General features: G+C 38.3%; 1 protein-coding gene across 1 annotated transcript in view; it reads right to left on the bottom strand.

The window, feature by feature from the left end:
- The window catches only part of LOC139698581 (neural cell adhesion molecule 2-like), a 555,474-nt gene that overhangs the window by 261,436 nt on the left and 273,076 nt on the right, over positions 1-20,962 (bottom strand). The window contains exons 5-6 of the mRNA XM_071597424.1: positions 19,138-19,341; positions 13,252-13,403 (exon numbers count right to left, since the gene is read on the bottom strand). Coding sequence (XP_071453525.1) covers positions 13,252-13,403; positions 19,138-19,341 — 356 coding nt within the window. The remainder of the gene's footprint in view (positions 1-13,251; positions 13,404-19,137; positions 19,342-20,962) is intronic.

Genomic DNA, 20,962 nt, shown 5'->3' with positions numbered 1-20,962 from the left:
GCATTTAATAAGCGATTATTAACAACGTTGCATTTTCGATAACATAAAAGGTATTTCTTCACTACTTATTTTCGCTGATGAATAATTCCGGGAGATACTAAAAATATATCCCAGCTGGATAATACGAGGAATTGCATTCTCAATATCTCAGTTCACTTGTCTTCAGATGTAAATATTTCTCATACTGATGAAATATTATGGTACCATGGGAGACTTTCTCTTTCCATTCCTTAGTGACCTCTGTGATAGCACTGTATTGCCGATGTGGGCCTCTCATTCCTGCGGGACAACCCGGTCGACCTTTCGATAGGCTTTCTTCAAATGCATAACACATGCCTCCCTCCCGGTTGTCCCTCTCCACGGGACCTCCAGTCGACTCCGGTCCGAGTGAATGTGTGAATAGACCGCCGTTGCCCGGGTAGTCCCAGGGGGTGGGAAGAATCGATGTCAAATTTGATTGGGGGACTATTGGGGATAAAATATCGCGCGGGGGATTGGAAGAAACATGAAATGTAGGCAACGTAACTTGAAACGGGATCCGAAAGAGGCATTTTCTCCCCGGACATTGTAACTTGACCCGACCTTGAGGAGAGATCAATATAACACATTTTTCACGTTAAATTAATTTCACTGCTAACAAAATTATTTACTCGATAGAAGATGGAATGGGAAATATTCCCATGATTATTTTTAATAGGTATTCCAGCATTTCAAATAAACTTGACTTTTATCCTGATTGGAGACATTTGCCTCGGAGATTCCTCTTCAGGACCGATTTTCTGCGTCATCTTCGGCCGTCTTCATTTTCATATAGGCTCAGTGTCTCCACTCCCTATCTGATAAACCACTCTTTCTATTGCTTAGTGGTAAAATTATTCCCATGCTCAAGTTCTCGAATCAGTCAAAACAAACGGATCCTACTCAGTCAAATCTCAATTACACGTTCATTCAGCAAGTTGATATATTTTTGATGATGTATTTTTAATTCATGTTACCATAGAAAAAAATTCCACACATCATTCACATTTGTTTTTCGTTTTAAAATCACTGCTATTTGGTGGCCTGACATAGTAATCAATTCTTTGAAGTTTCGAATACTTTACAAAAAATTCTCAGTAATAATATATGAAAATAACCACTATGGTTATCAATTATTAAATTAAATCTACTGGCTTGCCATCATATAAAAGATCTCTTCGCAAAGGAGCCTTATGATCAAGGTAAAACACAAAGGACCAATTGAAAACAAGTAAATGGTGACGCCCTGTTACGTAAAGATACCGTAAAATAACATGGTATAGAACTATTCGTTCCTCTAGGTCGTCATTTTGTAAAATTAAACAGTTTATTAATGAGGAGAAAGTTTTCGCACTTTTTTCATAAATTTGCATGTTGCTTAACAATTCTTTGGCTTTGTACCTGTATATACTGAGATTTAGTTTTAATATTCTGAAAAAAAGGATTTTACTTCTTATTTAAAAATTAGAATTACTTTATTGGAACCTCTAGGCCGATCCATTTGACACATCGTTTTCCTTCCCTTAATAAGGATCCATAATAATGCTTTCAATCAAATACAAGTGAACCTTAGGGTTAAAGTAATCATCTTTAGCGTAGCAATGAAAATCATTTGAAGTGATCGTATTGATTATCAGTGAGTGCGTATATCAGGTCATCTTTTCCTGGCGTTCTATCTCTGGACGGCTCAAAAGGGTTTGGGATGCCTATTTTGTCGCTGAACAGCGGTAAAAAACTCACTCGAAAATTGTTAAGGAGCAGGAGGTGCTGAGAAAATCTATGTACCCGAATTCCGTAATTTTCAAGGTCGGAAAAGAGCCCTACACCAGCGGAGGCTGCACTGAAGAAGATGGAACCTTTCAGAACTCAAGTTGGTGAAATAAATCATTTCCCGCTGACTAAATATCCTCAGAAATTAATTTTTTCTATTTCCGTCACCAATAGCTGCAGGTTGGACCAGGAAGACTTAGTGTATGTGCTTTTTTTTGTTTCAATCAAATACAGCACAAAAAATATACATATATGTTTTTCACATCACATTCGAGACCAAGTTTGCGGAGCCGTAAAAAAGGTTTCCATAAAAGTTTTCAACTGGGCGCTTCCATGTGAGACGAAGGAGGGGATAAGAAAGGAAACGAAAGGAAGAGAGAGAGAGAGAGAGAGCGACAGGGTACTATATTTCGGGAGTTGAAAGAGAAACACAGACTTGTGGGAGAAGAGGGGAGGTGGAAAGATGGAAAGGGGGTGTGAGGGGGTAGGATTCTGCGGCCCCGGAGGAGGTGGAATCTGGGGGGAGGGGGGGTTTCGCGGAGGGGGACGCACGAAATAAGTGGCATGAATAATGCATACAAAATATATACATAAGACATTTCCTCGTCTGAACCCCATGGGAAATATCGAAGCTCGGTTTCTGCGTCACAGACCTCCTCCACCTCTCGTTTCCTTCTCCTGGAATCCCCTCCCACATCACTCCTCTTCCCTTTCTCCATCCCTTTCCCTACCTCTCTCTTCTCCCAAAAGCTTCCCTCGCACGATCTGCTGGATTCGCTAAAGAGAGGAGCTAGGGGATGAGTTGGGAGTGGGCAGGGAATGAGGGGGAAGTAGGGATGGGAAGGCAATGACTACGGACGAAGAAGTGAAAGAGAGAGAGAGGGAGGGGGAAAGTGGTGGAGGGAAGTTGGGAGAAATTGAGAGACGGATGGATAGATAGGCGAATAGATAAAACGCCTTTATTTCGGTGGGGAGAGATTGAAACTGTAGTCTCTCCTCTGCCACCCAAGCCCTTTTCAAAACACATTGATGACGACACAAGTACCATAAATTCTTAGAATCTGATAGGACGAAACAACAAAACCCAAGTTTGGATTTACCAGGGGGAACGTTTCAACACGGAACAGAATATGGAATGACTGCTTTAAGCTGGAGCTTACTTATAAAGCTAAACACAAAACTACACGCGAATATTACGCGGTGATGGTAAACTTGATGGAGAGTTAAATTAACATAAACGAGCCAATATAAGAGAAGGAATGAATGAGATACCAGTTACCCTAAACTCTCGATTACTATTCTATTATGAGATAATAAAGAGTAATTCAAATGAAGATAGCATATTCTTCTGTTGAAACTGAATGATAAATATGTTTACGTCAAAGGTGTATGAAATACCAAATGAAATCCATATCAATATTTTGAAGGACATTTTTTAAAAAACGTTAAATGTTTCCAATTGCTAGAAGCTAAAAATTTAAATGTATCGGGATGTACTAGGAGAGAAAAATTTGAGATAGTAGATCGAAATTAAAAGTGGCATTTTTATTTATTCAAAACTAATCTTTACATAGAAGTAAAAACTACACACCGATGTATTTTGAAGAAGTTTCAAATTAAGAAGTTTAATTTTTAATGTATTCCATCGATTGTTGTATAAGAAACTTAGTAGAAAAATTCAATTTAATAATGAAAGCACTATCAGGAAACCCGAAACCACTTCATTTATTTATAAGTGGAAAATGATGAATACAGGAAATCACAAATACAGGTAAAATAAGGTTTCTCCAGAAATCCAAATTCGAAAAATACTGGAAAAGAATACGATTTTTGCTCAATCAAATCTTAAGAATGACATCTTATGGAGCATAACTTACATTAACGAAAAGGCAAAGACGAGTTAATCAATAAAATTGAATCAGGAATTATTTGATTGCAATTTTTACAAAATTGTTTGATTCCGTCACTAGCCGAGGTTTCGCAAGTAACAGGGAAATTTTGGATGAGGGTCTCGTATTGATAAGAAGAATATGGCATATAAAAATATAAATAACTTGAGAAAAGAGTATCCATTGTGTCGGAGGAATAAATAAATTCTATCATAGCCACCTTGGAAGATGATCAGAGGTCGACCACCAACCTAAAGTAATATCCTCTTCCAAATAAGACTTTCAAATCAAAATATTGAATATATCACATCCTCTCGAAAATGCAAACTTTTTCCTTACGCTCTACTCGAAAGTCTTGCCACTGACGGAGAAATCGATTATTTACAAGTAAATTGAAATTTCCTTTGATATCTAATCTAACTCTAATCATATTTTTAACTTCCAGCTAAACTTGTTAGATTGTATTTATTATTGTATAATTTAAAATGTTAACAAAAACTTGGCATTAATTGTAATAATATCTTCTCATTTTAAAGTTTGATATAATCAGTTTTTGCCACGGTCATCATCCAAACGAAAATACAATGGCATAATTTCTAATTTATATGAGATATTATTACTTTTATGGAATCCGGTTATTTAAAAACATTTTTAGGGATATAAAATATTTTAGTATAAACCCAAATCACCTCTTTTGGTTGATGCTAAGCAATTAAAAATATATCTTCTCCATATTTTAGTTCAGTTCTATTTCCCGTAAACTATTACTGCACTCCCGAGTTCCAGCAATGCGGATTTTGAATAATTATCATGTCAAACGGAAGGAATTAAGGCAGATAACAAGGGATAGACCAAAAAATATAAAATATTAAAGGCGCCTGGACCATGGCCTTGTATACAAACCTTGGACTCGTCATTTAGCATGAAATTCATATTATCCCAATTAAATTAGTCGGGCATTTGTTTTATTAGAGGTTTATTTACCTTGGAAATCATGTATTAAAACTAGCGGTAAGGTAAACAATATATGTTATACGTACATAATATCACAAAGAGCTTTGCAGGGAGATGATATCAGGGGGGTATTGGAGGAAAAAAATGAAATATTCACCTGCAGATAAGTATCACACGGTAAGCAAAGCAGGTACATGAAAACCTAACATAATTTCTGTAATAACGAAGCTTTTACCATTATTCAGAGAATCTAATAAAAACTACATGCAACACGCACGCCGACCATTCCTTGGCTTGGAGGCTGTGGATGATCTCAAAGAATGCCGAAGAGAGTTTCTTCATTTTCTGAGTCAATTTGTGGGGGTGATTTTTCTTGGATAAGGCTACGAGATATTGCATGAGTGGAATCCATTCATTCATAGACTGAAGAACGAGTTATGAGCAGTATATTTGTATATTTTTTTAACCTAAGACATTAAATGAAGTAAAAAAATTCAGTATTGAACTTTAACTAATACGAATCTGATATGGATATTTTATTGCTTAAATTGAGAAGTTTTGAAATGAAAGTGAGCGGTAAAGTGTTATCATTTTTACATAAATTTATACTGGTTTCGCTAGATCAAAATTTATGTATTTTAATAAGGTACAAGCTTAAATACAGCTATTTATAAACATCATCTGAGCATCACTTTACATGCTACACAATGCATTTCTCAAAATACTGAACACTTTTTGACCAAACAAGCGTATCTGAACATTTAGTTTTGAAATATTTTACTTCTTAAAATGGTAAGAACTGATTGTAAACGATGTATTAAAATCAATGCCACTAACGATGAAAACAATTAGTTTCTATTGCTGGTATTTTTTACTCCAAATCAGGTCATGATCCGAACAAATAAATTATTTGATGGTAAAATTTGAATATATCTATTATTGCAGCGTTATTTTTATCTAATTGTACAAAAACTTGCCCCATTACTGCTCTCGAAACGTTTTTCAAACCGTTAAAAATTAATTAAAGAAACACTGCATTGAATTAAATTATTCTATCAAGTCATTTGAAATCGAATATTTAAGTCGTAAAAACCTTGAGTTGGGTTTGGGAAGGCTTATAACCTATTCCAACTCCGTGAAAGTACTCCGCGGCTCCGACCACAACTCCGAGTCGGCTGTACGACCTTGTCATCCCCCACCATTGGTCGGATGGTATTCTCGACGGTGCTACGACTGGAGCAAAACATTCCGGGTCTTCGCGACAAAACACTAAAACTCAGCGTAAGCAGGAATTATGGCAACCCTGGTGCGTGGTCGGAGAGGAAGAGGAAAGAAAAAGAAGGGGTGGGATAGACGGGGGAGAGGAGAAGAGGTTGGGGAGAAGGTGAAGGAAGATTTGAGTGCGGAGAAGAGTGAGATACGTACATTTTGCGAACATCTGCAACGAAGGCAACGTACACGTTAGGGGTGGGGGAGTTCTAAGAGTGTGGGTGGTAAAACGGACTTGGTTCTCTCGCCTCGCACTGGATGCTAGAAGGAGGAAGAGGCAGAAGAGAAGAGGGAAAGAAAGAGGGTAGGGAAGAGAGATAAGGTAATATCTCCGAACTCTATGGCTTTAAGGAGACCTGTAAAGCTTCGGTATGCGTTCACAGCCTGAGGTTGAGCGAGGAAGGAGGGAGGAGGTATTCGTTGGTTCGGCGCTGGTGGGTGGGCTGAGGATGTAAGGAAAGTGAGGAGGAGGGATTTTCTTCTTCTCGAAGAGGCGAAACGGGAGTGGAATAGGACAAGAGAGGAGGTGTTGAGGCAGCAAGGGGGGGGAGGGAGGAGCGGCGCTGTTAACAAGTGAATCTCATTTCCCTGGGTCTCGACTAGAAGCTTCAAGAAAAATCAGGGCGCATTCAAATAGACGGCCAGACAAATGACTTCATTTCGCGCGAGCATTTTTGCATGCAAGACGGGTGGTCACGTGACGGCAATTTCTTCTACTTGGCGGCCGAAATACGCCAATGATCACTAAACGGAATCGAATATTAAAGACACCATCACGGTCGTTGTAACGTTAGTTATACTTTACGACCAGAATAAATATGCATATGCATAGCGGCTTAATGTAGCTCTACATGTACAGCATATATACATGCCATGATAATAAGAATAATATATATATTTATATAATTATGAACCATAAACACAGTACTCAACCCAAAGTTTAGCTGGGTTGGTGATGAAGGAGTTCACCCAGTACTAAGCCCAATGGCGTGTGATATTCACATATCAGAGTAGGGGGGGCGAGTTCCTTTCCCTGTGCCGGTTATGGTTTCTCAGGAAGATCTGGTACCCGAAAAATCACATATTTTGCCCATAATGGCTTGCCCGGGAATTGAATCAGGGCCCTCCGGGGAGCAGTACAACGCTCTACCCCTTGACTACTGCGATCTTTTATATATATATATATATAAATAATAAATAAATATATATATATATCTATATATATATATATATATATATATATATATATATATATATATATATATATAAGTCATAAGTGTCCAGGCCCCGGCCTAACTAGGCTAATACTCACAATATTGTGGATAAAATATTCAAATAATATTTGCCCCCCGAAAAAATTTCTTTTCGACGACAAAATCATTATTAATTAAGGACGATTTTCAACCAAATTAGTAACATTCCTGCGCTTGAAAGAAGACTGGATCAGGAAGAAACTGTGCAGATTTAATCTAGCGTAATTTGATGTAGATCCACTCGTTTCATATTTCGACAAGGGGAAACAACCGCCTTCTGTCCCGTAGGAAAGAGATCTGTATTATATCATCTCTCCAAAAGATATTTATGTGAGTTAAGGCAGCAACGAAAAGTATCGTCAAAACTTAGCTGTCATCCATTCCAAAAACTTGGTGAATTAACCCATTGCGTTGGCTATCCCTACAATTCTGGGTCAAATATAAGAACAATGGAAACTAGTTAATACAAGATAGTGACGGTAGGATACCCGAAAGTTGGTTTGATGTACGATGCTGGAGCTCGCCTCGTATTAAGCCCTATGGCGCAAGAAATCCATGAATCTGGTGTCGAGGGCCTATTCACTGCCCACTATGTGGTTCACCGGGAAGATCGAGAAACAATTACGGAATTTATTTCACTAATATGATTACGAGAAACAATTACTTTAATGATGAAAATATGAGTTAATAATTCCCGTGCGGCTGAGAAGTGGTATAACAAACGTTCATCGGAAGTAAATTTAAGTTATCACGTGAAGCGATGGCTGGGCCTCGTTTTACCGAGCATGGAAACTAAACGTGATGGGTGGGATGGGAAGTCAAGGTAGACTTTTGCAGGCCGTCAGGCGATTATGACGATGCTGGTTGTCGGAAGTTTCGCATATTTGAGGTTTGGTGGGTGGATTGACGTCTAATAATTACGGCAGTTTCTCGAAACGGATATGCTTATGCGAAGGCGATATCAGGATTTCCGACAGTTTTACATGAAAGCGAAAGAATTCATCAGATACTCTGAGAAACGATCAAAATTAAATTAAAAAATCAGGCTAAGGGCGCAGTCAACCATTTAATATCTGCAACTATATAAATATTGAAAATAGGCTCCTATTCAGTCCAAATCATATTTATGATGGTAATTTAATCATAATACGGTGAATTAGTATACTACAAATCACCGTCCATTTATCTGATTGTTATTACAATGTTATCATTGTTGGTGATCTACCGGTAAAAGTGGACAAAAATACCAAATAATTTTCTTGTCTCTCCCAACAACTTACAACCCAATACCCTACTCTACAAAAAGCCCTCTTTGATTCGCTTACTTCCTTCCTCCCTTCATAATTTCCCTTTGTCGTTTGCCCACAATTCTCCCCTCTATCACATTCTTCAAAATTCCACTGCCAATCAATATCCTTTTACCTCCATTTTTACCGCCTCCCCATGATTTCTCCTAACAATCCATCTCCTCCCCCACCATACCTAGCAATTTCTCATCTGTTTTCCTTTTGGTCTAGTTCACCTTCTCTATCCTTCTTCACACACACTTTTCAAAATCCCGAGATAGGTACACTGCTCTAGTTTCTACCACCTTTTTTAACGTTAGCTTAGCTTTTCTCTCTCTGGAAAATACCATAACATGTGCTTTATGTACACTTAATCTCATTCCATACCAATTGATCTGAATTTTCAATTCATTCAGCAATGCTTGTAACCCCTTGCCTGACTAAGAAACTAAAGCTTGGTCATGAGTAAACTTAACTGGCGTTATGATTTGCCTCCTGATTTCCATCCCCATCTCCAGATCTTTCCATGCCTCTTCCATCATTCCCTCCACATGCCAATATACCTTGATTGCATTCTATGCTCCTCTCGATTAAAGATCTCATTATCACATAGGCATCACACGTACCTTCCCCTTCCTGAACCCATTCTGATCATCGCCTAAGTGATAATTCGCCCTACTCGTCCTCCTATTGTCGATTATTCTGAGATCCACTTTTGCCGTGTGTTAAATCCAACTTATTTTTCTGTAGTCATCACATGACAGCCTTTACTTTTTTTGAAATAGAAATTAACATTGTTCTAACGAAGTATTTTTGCAAGATTCCCTCCACATACATGCTACGAATTAGTCCAAAAAGAGTCTTCATTCTACGTTTTCCTAAACCTTTTAGTACAGCAGGAATGATATCAACCCTCACGGCCTTCTTTGCTTTCACCTCCCTTAATACCCTTTCTATCTTACCGGCGAGTATGCTATCTTAATCTACGTCAAATTCTCTTTCTATGCCCAACCTTGCTAGGCTGAGCTCTTCACCGCGCAGTTCTTTTACATTTTCCTTCCCTCTGTCTTGGGTCATTTTGGTATCGGCCAGAAATCTTTTTCAGATTTTTAACTAAACAATACAAGACTCCCTATTTTATTTATAGTTTTCGTTGGCATATTTCAACTGGAATATTTTTATCATATTAAAAATATCTTAGTGTACATCCATTTATTATTCATGTATATTTTTACTATTACACAAACTTTATTTTAGTATACAACGTCTTTCACCGACTTGCGAAATCATTGGATGTTGCATCTGAAAATAAAGTCTGTGGAAAAGTATAAAATCTTTTAATATGGATATCAACTACTTCCGTGACGCCTGAAACTGTAGAATCTATTATGTTTTTTAATTGAATTTCTTTATCAGTTGCAAACTCAATTAAAAAAAATATTTTATTAAAGCTTATCTTTAGAAATGAATTTAAAAAGATGAACTGAAACAAGAATACGTGGTGATGACATTTTAAAAGCGAATTAAGTTCTGTAAAACCCACCGAAATAGTATTGAGAGTCTTTTTAACATTTTAAAATGTTGCCACCATATATCCCTTGCTATAATTTGGCACAAAGATACGAAGGTTCTGAAAGAAAATATTCACAGGGCTCCTGAATACTCATTTGTCTAAGAGCACCAATTTCGAAATATCTCTACGCCAAAAATTAATTATACTGTCAAATATTTTCCAATGGATAAATGCCTGCCGTATCTTCACATTATTTCTACCTGATGGGGATATGCAACAAGAAGAATTGAAATGTTTAATAGCTAGCTAAAGATAAAAAATAATTGAACTTGAAATTTACTAAGACAGACTTGGCAGTCCTCGGCTATACCGATGATATCCCATAGCCTTGCCGACTAAGGATGGGGTTAATCGGTATAGACGAAATAAGAAATAAAAAAGTGTAACATAAAACTGAGGTGATTAGAGGTTTGAAAATACAATGACTATATCAATAAATGTCATCAGATCTTGAGATCCTTATACCTTAAATCAAACATTTCACTCTTTGAGATGTTAGTTTATACAAAGTTTCACGATAAAATAAAAATTAAGGGAGAACATTAAATAAATGATTAATTTATAAAACAAATTTTCGTAAAATTAATCAAGAGTTTGGTATGATTCTTCTTATTACAGGATTAGTGCAGAATATAAGTAATTTCACAATTCATAAATTATCTGAACGTATATACACCAATAAAACATAATGCATTACCTGGTCAACTGTTCGCCTCCGATGACCTAAATGCCTGATAATACTAGCGATCAATCTTTCAAATGTGCCTAGTAATTGTTACGTCTTCAATAGGAGAAGGCTGTAACAAAAGAGGATTATTAAAGTCGTGAAACACCTTAACAGAGCAATTAGAAATTACGGAAATTTACAAGAGAACTTTACATAGGTTCCCAATGGATAGAGCTTCCTTGAGATAATTAGTGTTTCGAAGAAACGAGATATTAATTATTCTAATAACTAAACGTAACAATTTTTTGGGGGAAGACGGAATTTCACTTGGGAATATTCACACCCGAGACATTTTCTATAACGGCGGAGTTCATTCCTTAACTCCCAAACGCCAGGTCTCTGAGCACTCCGTTCCGAATATCCACGAACACTAGGCGGTGGAACTACTCTTGAGTGCCTCCTTAACTTTTTTCGCCTTTTCCTGAAATCTTGACGAGGAACTCTCGCAGAACTAATTTTAAAAAACCGACAGAAACCACGGGGGCATAAAAAGAATAATTTTCAAGAGGGTGTAGCTAAAAAATTGTAAACTCCTTGCTTATGTCTATTCAACTAATTTTGGAAACAAAGCGGAAAAAAACTCAAAATAAACATAATGTGCAAAGTGGCATACACAAAAAAGTCACATGCGAGTGAAACCTTTCAGTGGAAAACGTGGTTCCTGACATTAACTTATTTTTCATATAACTGATTGCCGAGTGATTTCAGAAACCTTAAATGGAGTGAATAGGAATTTTATTGATTTTTCAGCAAAGTGTGGCATATTTCATTTTAAAAACGAGGTACATGCCAAAATCGTAACCAAATTATATTTTAAATTACTTTTAGTCACATTGCTTGCAATTACTTCACCATGAAAATGATGTAATATGAGTCGCTGGATAGTGAAAGTTATGTAGATTTGGATATTATATTCTAATAAAAACAATACGACACTAACTTTGTATTTAAATAAATATTTTGGTAAATTTCTTCATTTTGTTAAAAATATATTTGTTGCCGATTATTGGAACACTAATTTTGAAGTGGTAAAAAGCGACTGTGTACAGGTAAATTTTCCATGGAACGAGACGGAATTGAATAACTGAAGACGACCACGCTAGACGAAAATTCTTTTCCATTCCAAAAATAACAGCATTCTTTCATTATTATAGTCAATCCCTTTTTCATTATTCTTTTTGTAACTATTCGCTCGTTTTGCATACATAGGGAAGTATTAACACATAAACCGTAGTATCAATGCCAATATTTATCAATTCATCTAATTTTTCAACTATTTTATGTAGTTGTTGATGACTAAAAATGAAGTGAAACCTAATTGCTTTGCTTACGTGCCTGGTTGTGATTGCCAAAAACCCCAGCGGAGACTTGCAGCTACCGTGCAGAAGAAAATAATGTTCATTATTCAGTAAAAATGAAATACATGCTGACATACTACGGTTATTTGCGTAATTTTTGCGGCATAATGAGAGGCGGAAAAATATTTTAAGCATAGATTATTTATTAAAACAAGTTACGGTATCACATGTTCACAACTAGTCATGCCTCTTGACTTTCAATGATTCTCTCAGAAATATACTACGTAACTCAGGATAGACTGGACAAAACAAGACAAAGAAACAATCACTTAATAGAAGAGTCCTTCTTTTCTTATTTTTACACCCACTGTAAATTAGGCCGAACCATGGAAAATTTTAAAAAATCAATCCTTAAAAATATTTTTTTATTACTTTTAAATGAATTTAAATCAGTAAGAATTCAGTATCAGATTAGTATGACCATACATCGGATATAAACGCAGAATTACGTTTACGTTTAAAACAACGTGATTTCAGAACATTAACTAATAGGTTTGGAGTTCAACTTTAAAAAACCATTTTCTTTCTGATCCTTCGGGAATTTCCTCCCAAACTTATTCCTTCCTCATAAAACATGATCCATTTGCTCACATTTTTCCAACGTCGTCGCCAAAGGTAGTAACCACTTAGGTAAGAAGTAGAAGAGAGATCGCTCCTTTGGTTTAAATTAATGCACGCTTTTCAGGACCGAAATCCCTGGGAGACATGAATGCCGCAAGAAAACATTCACCAAACCCGATTTAAATTTTACGCCCCGAGAGGAAAGCGGCGGATTTCTTTGGAGAAGGTCGTCATTTTCAACGATCGCCCGCCTGTCCTTCATCCCTCCCACGACCGCGAGATGCTCACCGACTGCGCTTTTCCCCGAGAATTTGTTTCCGCCCAGACTGCTTTCTTTCATTCCCCACCCCTGCAAAAAAATAAAGACAAGATACGGAATTCCGAAGAAGCGGCAGAAAGAACTCAGTGGAGAAGTGAAAGAAATCCAAGGATGTGATACTCTTCTCTCACACGAGCTAAAATAAAATAAAGCTATAGAGGAGAAGAGCACACATGGGGCGTACGAAAGCTCGACGAGATACTCGGAAAAAAGAAGTAACAGGCACGTGGCCACACACGCACACGTACACGCACATGCAAGCTTATGTACTCACGTTCTTGGTTATTCTCTTTATCTGCCGACTGCCTTTCCACCAAGTGATTACGGCCTCTGGCCTTGAACCCGTGGCTTTACATTCCACCTCGTAGCGCTTGTCTGCGGATACATGCTTCTCTTTCGTGAGGATGTGGACCGCCACCGGTTTAACTGTAAGACAGGAGAGAAAGAAGGAGACGGAGGAGGTGGAAAAGTATGGAGAGAATGCGAAGGGTACAGGACGAAGGGGAGTGGGGAAAAGAGGAAGGTAGAACACAGGAGGAGGGAGAAAAATTTTAATACATTATATCAGAAAATGTTTATACCACGCCTTAAGGCTAATTAATCTAATACATACTTAATATAAACATACGGCCGAAGTTCACTTCTCGCTCGAGAATTACGAGGGTCATCCGGAAAGTAGTACCCGTTCGTGCCGCATGAAGTGCTGACGACGCGAGTAGCCGCTGGACGAGGTCAGATAGCTTCAGTGGCTTGTCTGCCTTCTCTGAGCCAAGTTGCGTGACGCTAGCATTGCCTGTGTTGTTTCTGTGATTGTTTACAATGTTTAAAAAAATTGAGAACGCCGCCAGTTGTGAAGTGAGGGCAGTGATTAAATTCCTCAATGCAAGAAACGTTCGCCCATGTGATATTCATCGCCAATTAAAGGAGGTGTATGGAGACAATGTAATGGACGAGTCGTCTGTTCGGCGGTGGTGTCGCAACTTCAACATGGGGAGGGGGAACACACACGACGATGAGCGTTCGGGGAGACCGTCTGTCATTACAGACCAACTGGTGAGCTCAGTTGACGAATTCGTGAGGAACGATCGGCGCGTCACAATTGATGACATCTGTGAGCATTTTCCCAATGTTTCTCGAACAATTGTTCATGAAATTGTTAAACACCATCTGCATTATGCAAAAATTTGTGCAAGATGGGTCCCTCGCGTATCTCAATGAGCTGGCGGCGAAGGACTATGCAGCAGGAATACAGAAACTTGTCACACGTTATGACAAATGCCTTAATTTGCTTGGAGATTATGTTGAGAAGTAGTTTAAAGTATCCTCTTTCAAATAAAATTTTTTATGTTTGTTAATATTTACTTTTGTGTCTTTATTTCACGAACGGGTACTACTTTCCGGATGACCCTCGTACAATTACAATATGGATTTTTTTCAATTGGTCATTGATTGCATTGAGCATAATGTTAATGCTCAAACCGATTCAATAGACATAAGAGTACTTGTACAAGTACAATAGACATACTTCTACACCAATCATACCTCGATATTCGAGCTTTAGTAAAAAATTCCAACAAAATCCGTAGTTATAATGATTTAAAAGTTGCCAAATGAGTTATTTAAAAATATTATTTGGGATTACAAAACAAATGACTTGTAATTGTAGAGAAAGAGAGAGGAAGAAATCCGAAAATAGCAAAGTAGAATGCAGAGAAACATGTTTGAAGATAGAGGATAGTGGAAAATGAACACAACAGGCAATGAATGTTATGCGTCAACGGGTCTTACGAAACTGAATGAACTCTTGACGACAAATTGTGAGAGCAAACCGAAAACGCAGGAAGCATTCATAAAGAGAGAAGGGGAAGAAGCACAGAAAGAAACATAATGAATGGTACGAAAAGCTATTCAAGGAAAAATGGTTAGAAATAGGATGTACATGTATACCACTGGAAAAGGAGACATGAATTTATAGAATTAAAATGCGAAAGTTGTGTGCTTTGTTGTAAAATTAAAAGTAAGGAGTGAAAATGAGAGTATGATAAATAAAAAAATGAAGACCCTAAGAAATACGGAAAATATAGTTATTTTTAAAATAGGGCCACCTTAATAACTAAAAACGATACGGGACATAAATGAAGTAACTAACTAATTTTTATCCTCAGAAAGAGATAAATGCATGTAAGTAATGGAGCAAAGTACGACGGAAGGACATGAAAGGGGAGGAACGAAGACAAAGAGAGAAATATCGGAAGCGGTAAACTAAGCAGACGAAAGGAATACACGCTTGAGTCATTAGAAATGGATGTTTGGGAGGACCACATGTAAAAGATTAAAATAGTTTGATTAATAGAGAGTAGAGAATGACAATACTGGCAAAATATAAGCAGGAGGAAAATATGGATGGACACAATGAAGCAGGTGTTAGATAGTAGGGTTAAGAAGAGAGCGGAGAGATGGAGTAGTAGTTAAGGGTCCAGGGCTTGGCATGGGAAAGCGGGAGCTGAAAAAACTTAAGATTAGTACAGAGAGCTCTTACGTATTATATTTCTTAACAGCTACTCCCTCTGTCTACCCTCCGATCTGCTTCAACAACTTATCTCTCCTTCAACTGCTCAGTCCATTCCAGTAAGTTTCACATTTGTGTACACTGGGCGTTCCTGTGTGCATGTTTGCATATTTATGTATGAATGTGTATGAATATGCATGTGTGTACATATAAGACATAGAGATTCATGGAGAGGTTCAAGAGGACGAAGAGATGTTGGAAATAAACGAGACCTGCCCTCCCTGCAAGAAAAAGAACCCGGAAGACTTAAAGAATCCCATGGAATCTCACTGAGTGGAAGTTTCCGGATAAATATTAAAATTCTTGGAGCATGCAGACTCCCTCCGTGGAAGGAGCTGCCGGCAAAAACGAGGGAATGAGGAGAGGAGAGAAAAAGTAATAGCACCAAGTGATTAAAGGGTTTTGCTGACCGCTCTTTCGGTTACGTTCGCGTTGCTCATTTCCCTCCAATTTTTATCCGTCTCGAGCTGCCTTCGGAAGATCGCCCAAAATTTGGTAATGGCACGAGGCTTCTCATCAGAAACCCCTCTTCCCGGCCACTCCCCTTCAAATGTTTGTCCATCCCCAAAGGAGAATTAGGCTGAGCACTCAAGAATTAAGACCCAAGCCCGGGTTTTCATTTTAAAAAAAACGCTGACAGAGAGAGAAAAAAAAATCATGCCCGCATATCTTTGCAATATCTTCGCGCTGGAAAATATGAAATTCCTCGTACTCGTTCAGAATCAGGCATTCAAAACCAAGGGGTAAACATGTGGAGCATTTACGAACTCTCGCGGTCTTTATTTATGCCCGCTTCTTAAGTGGAGGGCTTCCATGGTGTTCATTAGAAAAGCGCTTGGCTGGAGGTTCATTGGAATTAAGGACGTTGAACTATATTTTTGCAAGATCATTCCTAGGACTTAAAAAGAAAGCTTAAGAGTGGCCATCATTCATTTTAATTTTACGAATGCCTATGAACAGCTAATATGCTAGCCTAATGTCTAAAGCTAAGCAAACGCCAATTAACTGCTAATATGAAATAATAAGCTAGCGTGAGTAGTAGTTGTAACTTTAGGGGAGGCGACCGACAGCTAAGGTCATTTGACCCATTAGAGATGGATGGGAAAGGAAGGGTGGGGAGAAACCCGGCGTCGGCATTTGCCTACTCTTGTCGAGAGGCGCCAAGGGGTCCGCAGTTTAACGTCCCATCCGAGGCTCGGACGTCGTACTCACTCAAAGTGCTCTCTACAAAACACCTCAAGTAGAGATCGGGATACCACTGAAAAACTCAGCCGCCTCCGGGATTCGAACCCGGCCCCCACATTGGGTAGCCTGTACGTAAGCCACCGCACCATCACGATCCCCATTCCCCGCTATCTCTCTCACCTCCACCCACTTGAAATATTTTCACTTGACCACGGGCAGTGTACTTGGCTACCTTTGCCTTCTCCGCTGTCCACTTTTCCAAATTTCCTATTCCAATTGATGGGTTTTCTAGTTGACCAAAATATCGGTATGGATTTTTCCTTAAACACTCGATATATACTGTAGGATTGACACCTTACATATTCAGTGAAAATTTTGTTTTGATGTACATGAATAAACATAAATAATGAATTTAAATTATACCAATTTAAATATTTTCTCTTTACCATTGATGAAAAAAGTAAAAAATCCTTTAAAAAATTGAAGCGCGATTCACATAACTTAAATAAAAAGATAAAACTAAGATAAAAATGGAAAACATAATAGCTTTACCTTTACCATTGGGTCTGGAGACACCGAAAACTTTTTGTTTTGTTTTGACAACCGATCATGTATTTTGTATAAAACTTGTTTTCTATTCAGAATCATGATTTAAAAATCGTTATATCATTTATTTTAAGTATTTAATATTTTCAAACGGCTAGAATGCTTTTCGAAACAAAGACTTAGTGAATTAATTAATAAAGAGGTAAAAATGAATATTCAGAGCGATATGTCCAAATAGGGACCTCTTCAAATCGGCAATGATGCCACAAGAAAGAGTGCAAACTAGTTGGCCAGTTCAACTACGTCGACTGCTATGAAGCAGGCTTATTAGAATTAGAATTGTCAATTTGGATAGAGGAGGTATGTGGTCCCATTGGACCAGGAACTACAGTCGCTCTGGCAGATGTCGAGTCCAAGGATTGCAATTCAACTCTCGCGCTCTGTTGCCCCTCATTCAACAGGGGAATATCTCGTACCTTCTCGGCTGGCCGAAGCCGCTCTTAGTTCCCCAGATTCGACAGACATTTTCAATTTGGACCTTAGGTTGTATACTTTGACGCTACAAACGGTGCGAGCACTATTAAACCGAGATCACGTTAAATGTGAGCAGGCAGTCGTAATTGGCCCATTTAGCATCTGCGCAAACTGGCCATCTCGCAAACGTTTCAATTGCAACAAATCCTCGAAATTCGAGTCTAATGTGCCGCATAAGTGAAGAAAATTACAAACCTGAAACTCTCGGCTCAAACTAAGTGCATGCGACCGCACACCGCGGTTCCAGTGGTTCCACTACTGCCTTTTCCTCATTCCCTCCATAACTGCGTAAGGTCTTGCGCATATCAAAGGTTGAGTATTTCCCTTTAATTGCGAATCTCCCAGAATGCCCCAGAGTGTCCACTTGACACCAGATCATCTAATGAATTACTTTTCATTCTATATTGTTTAAGGCCAACATTGTCGTCAAATTTCGGAAAAGTAATTAATGACCGTTGAGAATGGTAGAATATCAACGGTTTTCCACAATTTACAATAATAGACAGCAAAAAAATCAACACATTTCACGAATAAATAGTTTACCGCCAGATTGATAATGTTCGTCGCTTTAATTCATTTGTTTCCAGACCGAATACAAAACAGTGTAATTAACTTGACAATTAGTTTCCATTGGGGAACATACGTATATCCTTGGCGCCATAAAGGTAACATAACAGAAGGAGCTAATTTTAAGTCCACTGATGACTGCGATTCCCCACGAATTACCAATTGCCTAGAGAGCCAAACTCATTGAATTTAGTAGCTACTGGGATCCCATATCATTACCTAGATTTGACCGAGGAACTTTCCAGACCGTAGCCAAACGATCCACCATCGGGCCGAAAGATGGTCAAGGCCCTATCCGTGAGCTAATTCTTTCTTCACTTGACTCAGGTTATTAAATTAAATGAACCGCTGAGCTCACTTGTGCCAATGATATATTGCGGACGATATACATTTTACCATCTATGTCACGATGATGGAAGACCCTGGCAGCTTTGGGTTCCCAGGTCGGGGGATGGACTCCCACCAGAACCATTCGCACCAATTGCCAGCCCGTCCGAACACCCAAGCCGGGCGAGTCTTGAATTTGAGATTCTGACCCCCGCCCAGATGAACCCGTCGCTACGGCGTGTGGAACTGACGAATTCCAGTCCACCGTTTCTCGAGTCTGACCGTGAACGCTAAGTCGCGATCCCATTAATGTTGCAACTTGTAATAATTTTCTTATTGGATAGAATATGACTTTAGGGATATTGAATTTAGCCTGTTATTTTCATGTAAAATGTAAAAAAATATATTTACCGTTAAATGTTTCATACTTACGATTTATGTTGAGTGCGACGAGTTTGGTGGCCGGTGGTGTGAGATTAGTATTGGACGCCTGGCAGACGAGTCGTGCGTTGAGGTGCTGTCGGCCCACGTTCGGAAATGTGAGCCGGTTCACAGTTAGGCCGTTAGGGCGCTGCTCGTAGGAGTCGTCGATGACCGTATTCTCCAGGAACCACGTCAACTTAGGTCGAGGTTGACCTGTAAAGAGCGAGAGAAGAGAGGAGCGGGTAGTGAGAATAGCAATACCAAGGGGTCTTTGAAATGGGATCCTCCGAAGGGTAAATGCATGCATGGCCTGAAAATATGAAGTACCTTTAGAATTCTACCAGAAAGGACGTATGAAAATCAGAAGTTGACATTTATGTAAATCACCTAAGTTAATAACCTAAGAGAAGAGAACTTGGGGAAACTACATACTTTTTAATAAATCTAAATGATCAAAATAAGTTGACAGAAAAGGCAGGAATAATTTTCGAAAAATGTCCAAATAATCCTATAACTTTTCATCCCTTCCTGAGATGGTTAGCGACTTTTCAGAGGCTAAGCTTTAAAAATATGTAAAAGATGAAGATGAGAGTCCGTAGTCCAAGACGGGAGTCCACGTCCAACATAATGCTTTTCAATTTTCATTAAAATACAGCCGTAAAATTGAAAGATGTACTCGTATTTGCATAAATGCCCAAGCAGATATAAATACTACTACGAAGGTAGTATTTTAAAAGGAAAAGATACGTTACATGACTATAAAAAGAGTTTTACTCAGATTATTTCACTATTTAAGGGTAGCCTGCAAAAAACTTTTTTCGTACAAGTGGTGCATTAGCGAAGCAATTGAACGAAATGTCATTTAAAAAAACAATATTGATCTAATGCATAATTAAATCGAGAGATATATTATGTGCCTTAGTAAAGGGAGATTAGGGAACTGAGAAATCCGACGACGGTTAAAGGAGAGCTTAAGAGAGTCAAAAAGGTTGTCCTCTTGGTTCCTGTTTATTTGGAGGCACGGGTGTACCTGCAGAGATTGTTCCCACCTTGTACAAAATTCCTTAAAACTAACAAAATAAAATATTTAAACCTTTCCTTTGCCTTGGCTCCAGTTTCTCTTTACAAAGGCAAACACATTAATTCATAGTATTTGAAAGCAAAACAACTTCCAGAGGAAGACATTTAATGAATATGCATGTTGTGTGAAATCCCTATCCTTTCCTAGTTTATAGTTGACAATCCGTTCAAAACGGAAAAGGAAATGGTAGACGAAACTCTCATTGGAATAACTCATTACTCACGTCTGACGTCGACGATGAGAGTGAGAGACACGGCACGTGCGAGAATAATTGCAAATCGCTAAAGCACACCGACTAAAGTCAGGAATAGAGCAGGTTCAAACGTGGCATAATTTTGCCACAAGATAAAGCTGTGCTATGAAAAGTCACCCACTTCTAAAAAGACAAACACAATCGCCGTCTTTCCCAACTTATGGGTTGCGTTGTTAATTATCCTCAAAATGATGTTAGGTATACCTAACATCATTTTGAGGATATGAAAAGCTCAGATCCTCTATACTGGAACTCATGAAAACGTATTGATCACTGTGGCTATGAGAGACATATTATTTTCAGTATTCTCATGCACATAAGAAACAGCGTACGACGATAACATTTGAGAATCCTCAACGAAGTTCCCTACTAACAAAGCTTAGAGGATTCAATTTTCATGTGGTTACTGAAATAAATATCGACGGTGGAGTGAGATAGCACATTAGTTGAAGAAAGATGGTTGTTGGAAGTAATTCGAAGTGGATGCAAAAGATACTGAG

This window comes from Hetaerina americana, unplaced genomic scaffold, assembly GCF_022747635.1.
Source record: "Hetaerina americana unplaced genomic scaffold, ioHetAmer1.1.p SCAF_9, whole genome shotgun sequence".
NCBI lineage: Eukaryota > Metazoa > Arthropoda > Insecta > Odonata > Calopterygidae > Hetaerina > Hetaerina americana.
This window is presented reverse-complemented; position numbering and strand designations above follow the sequence as displayed.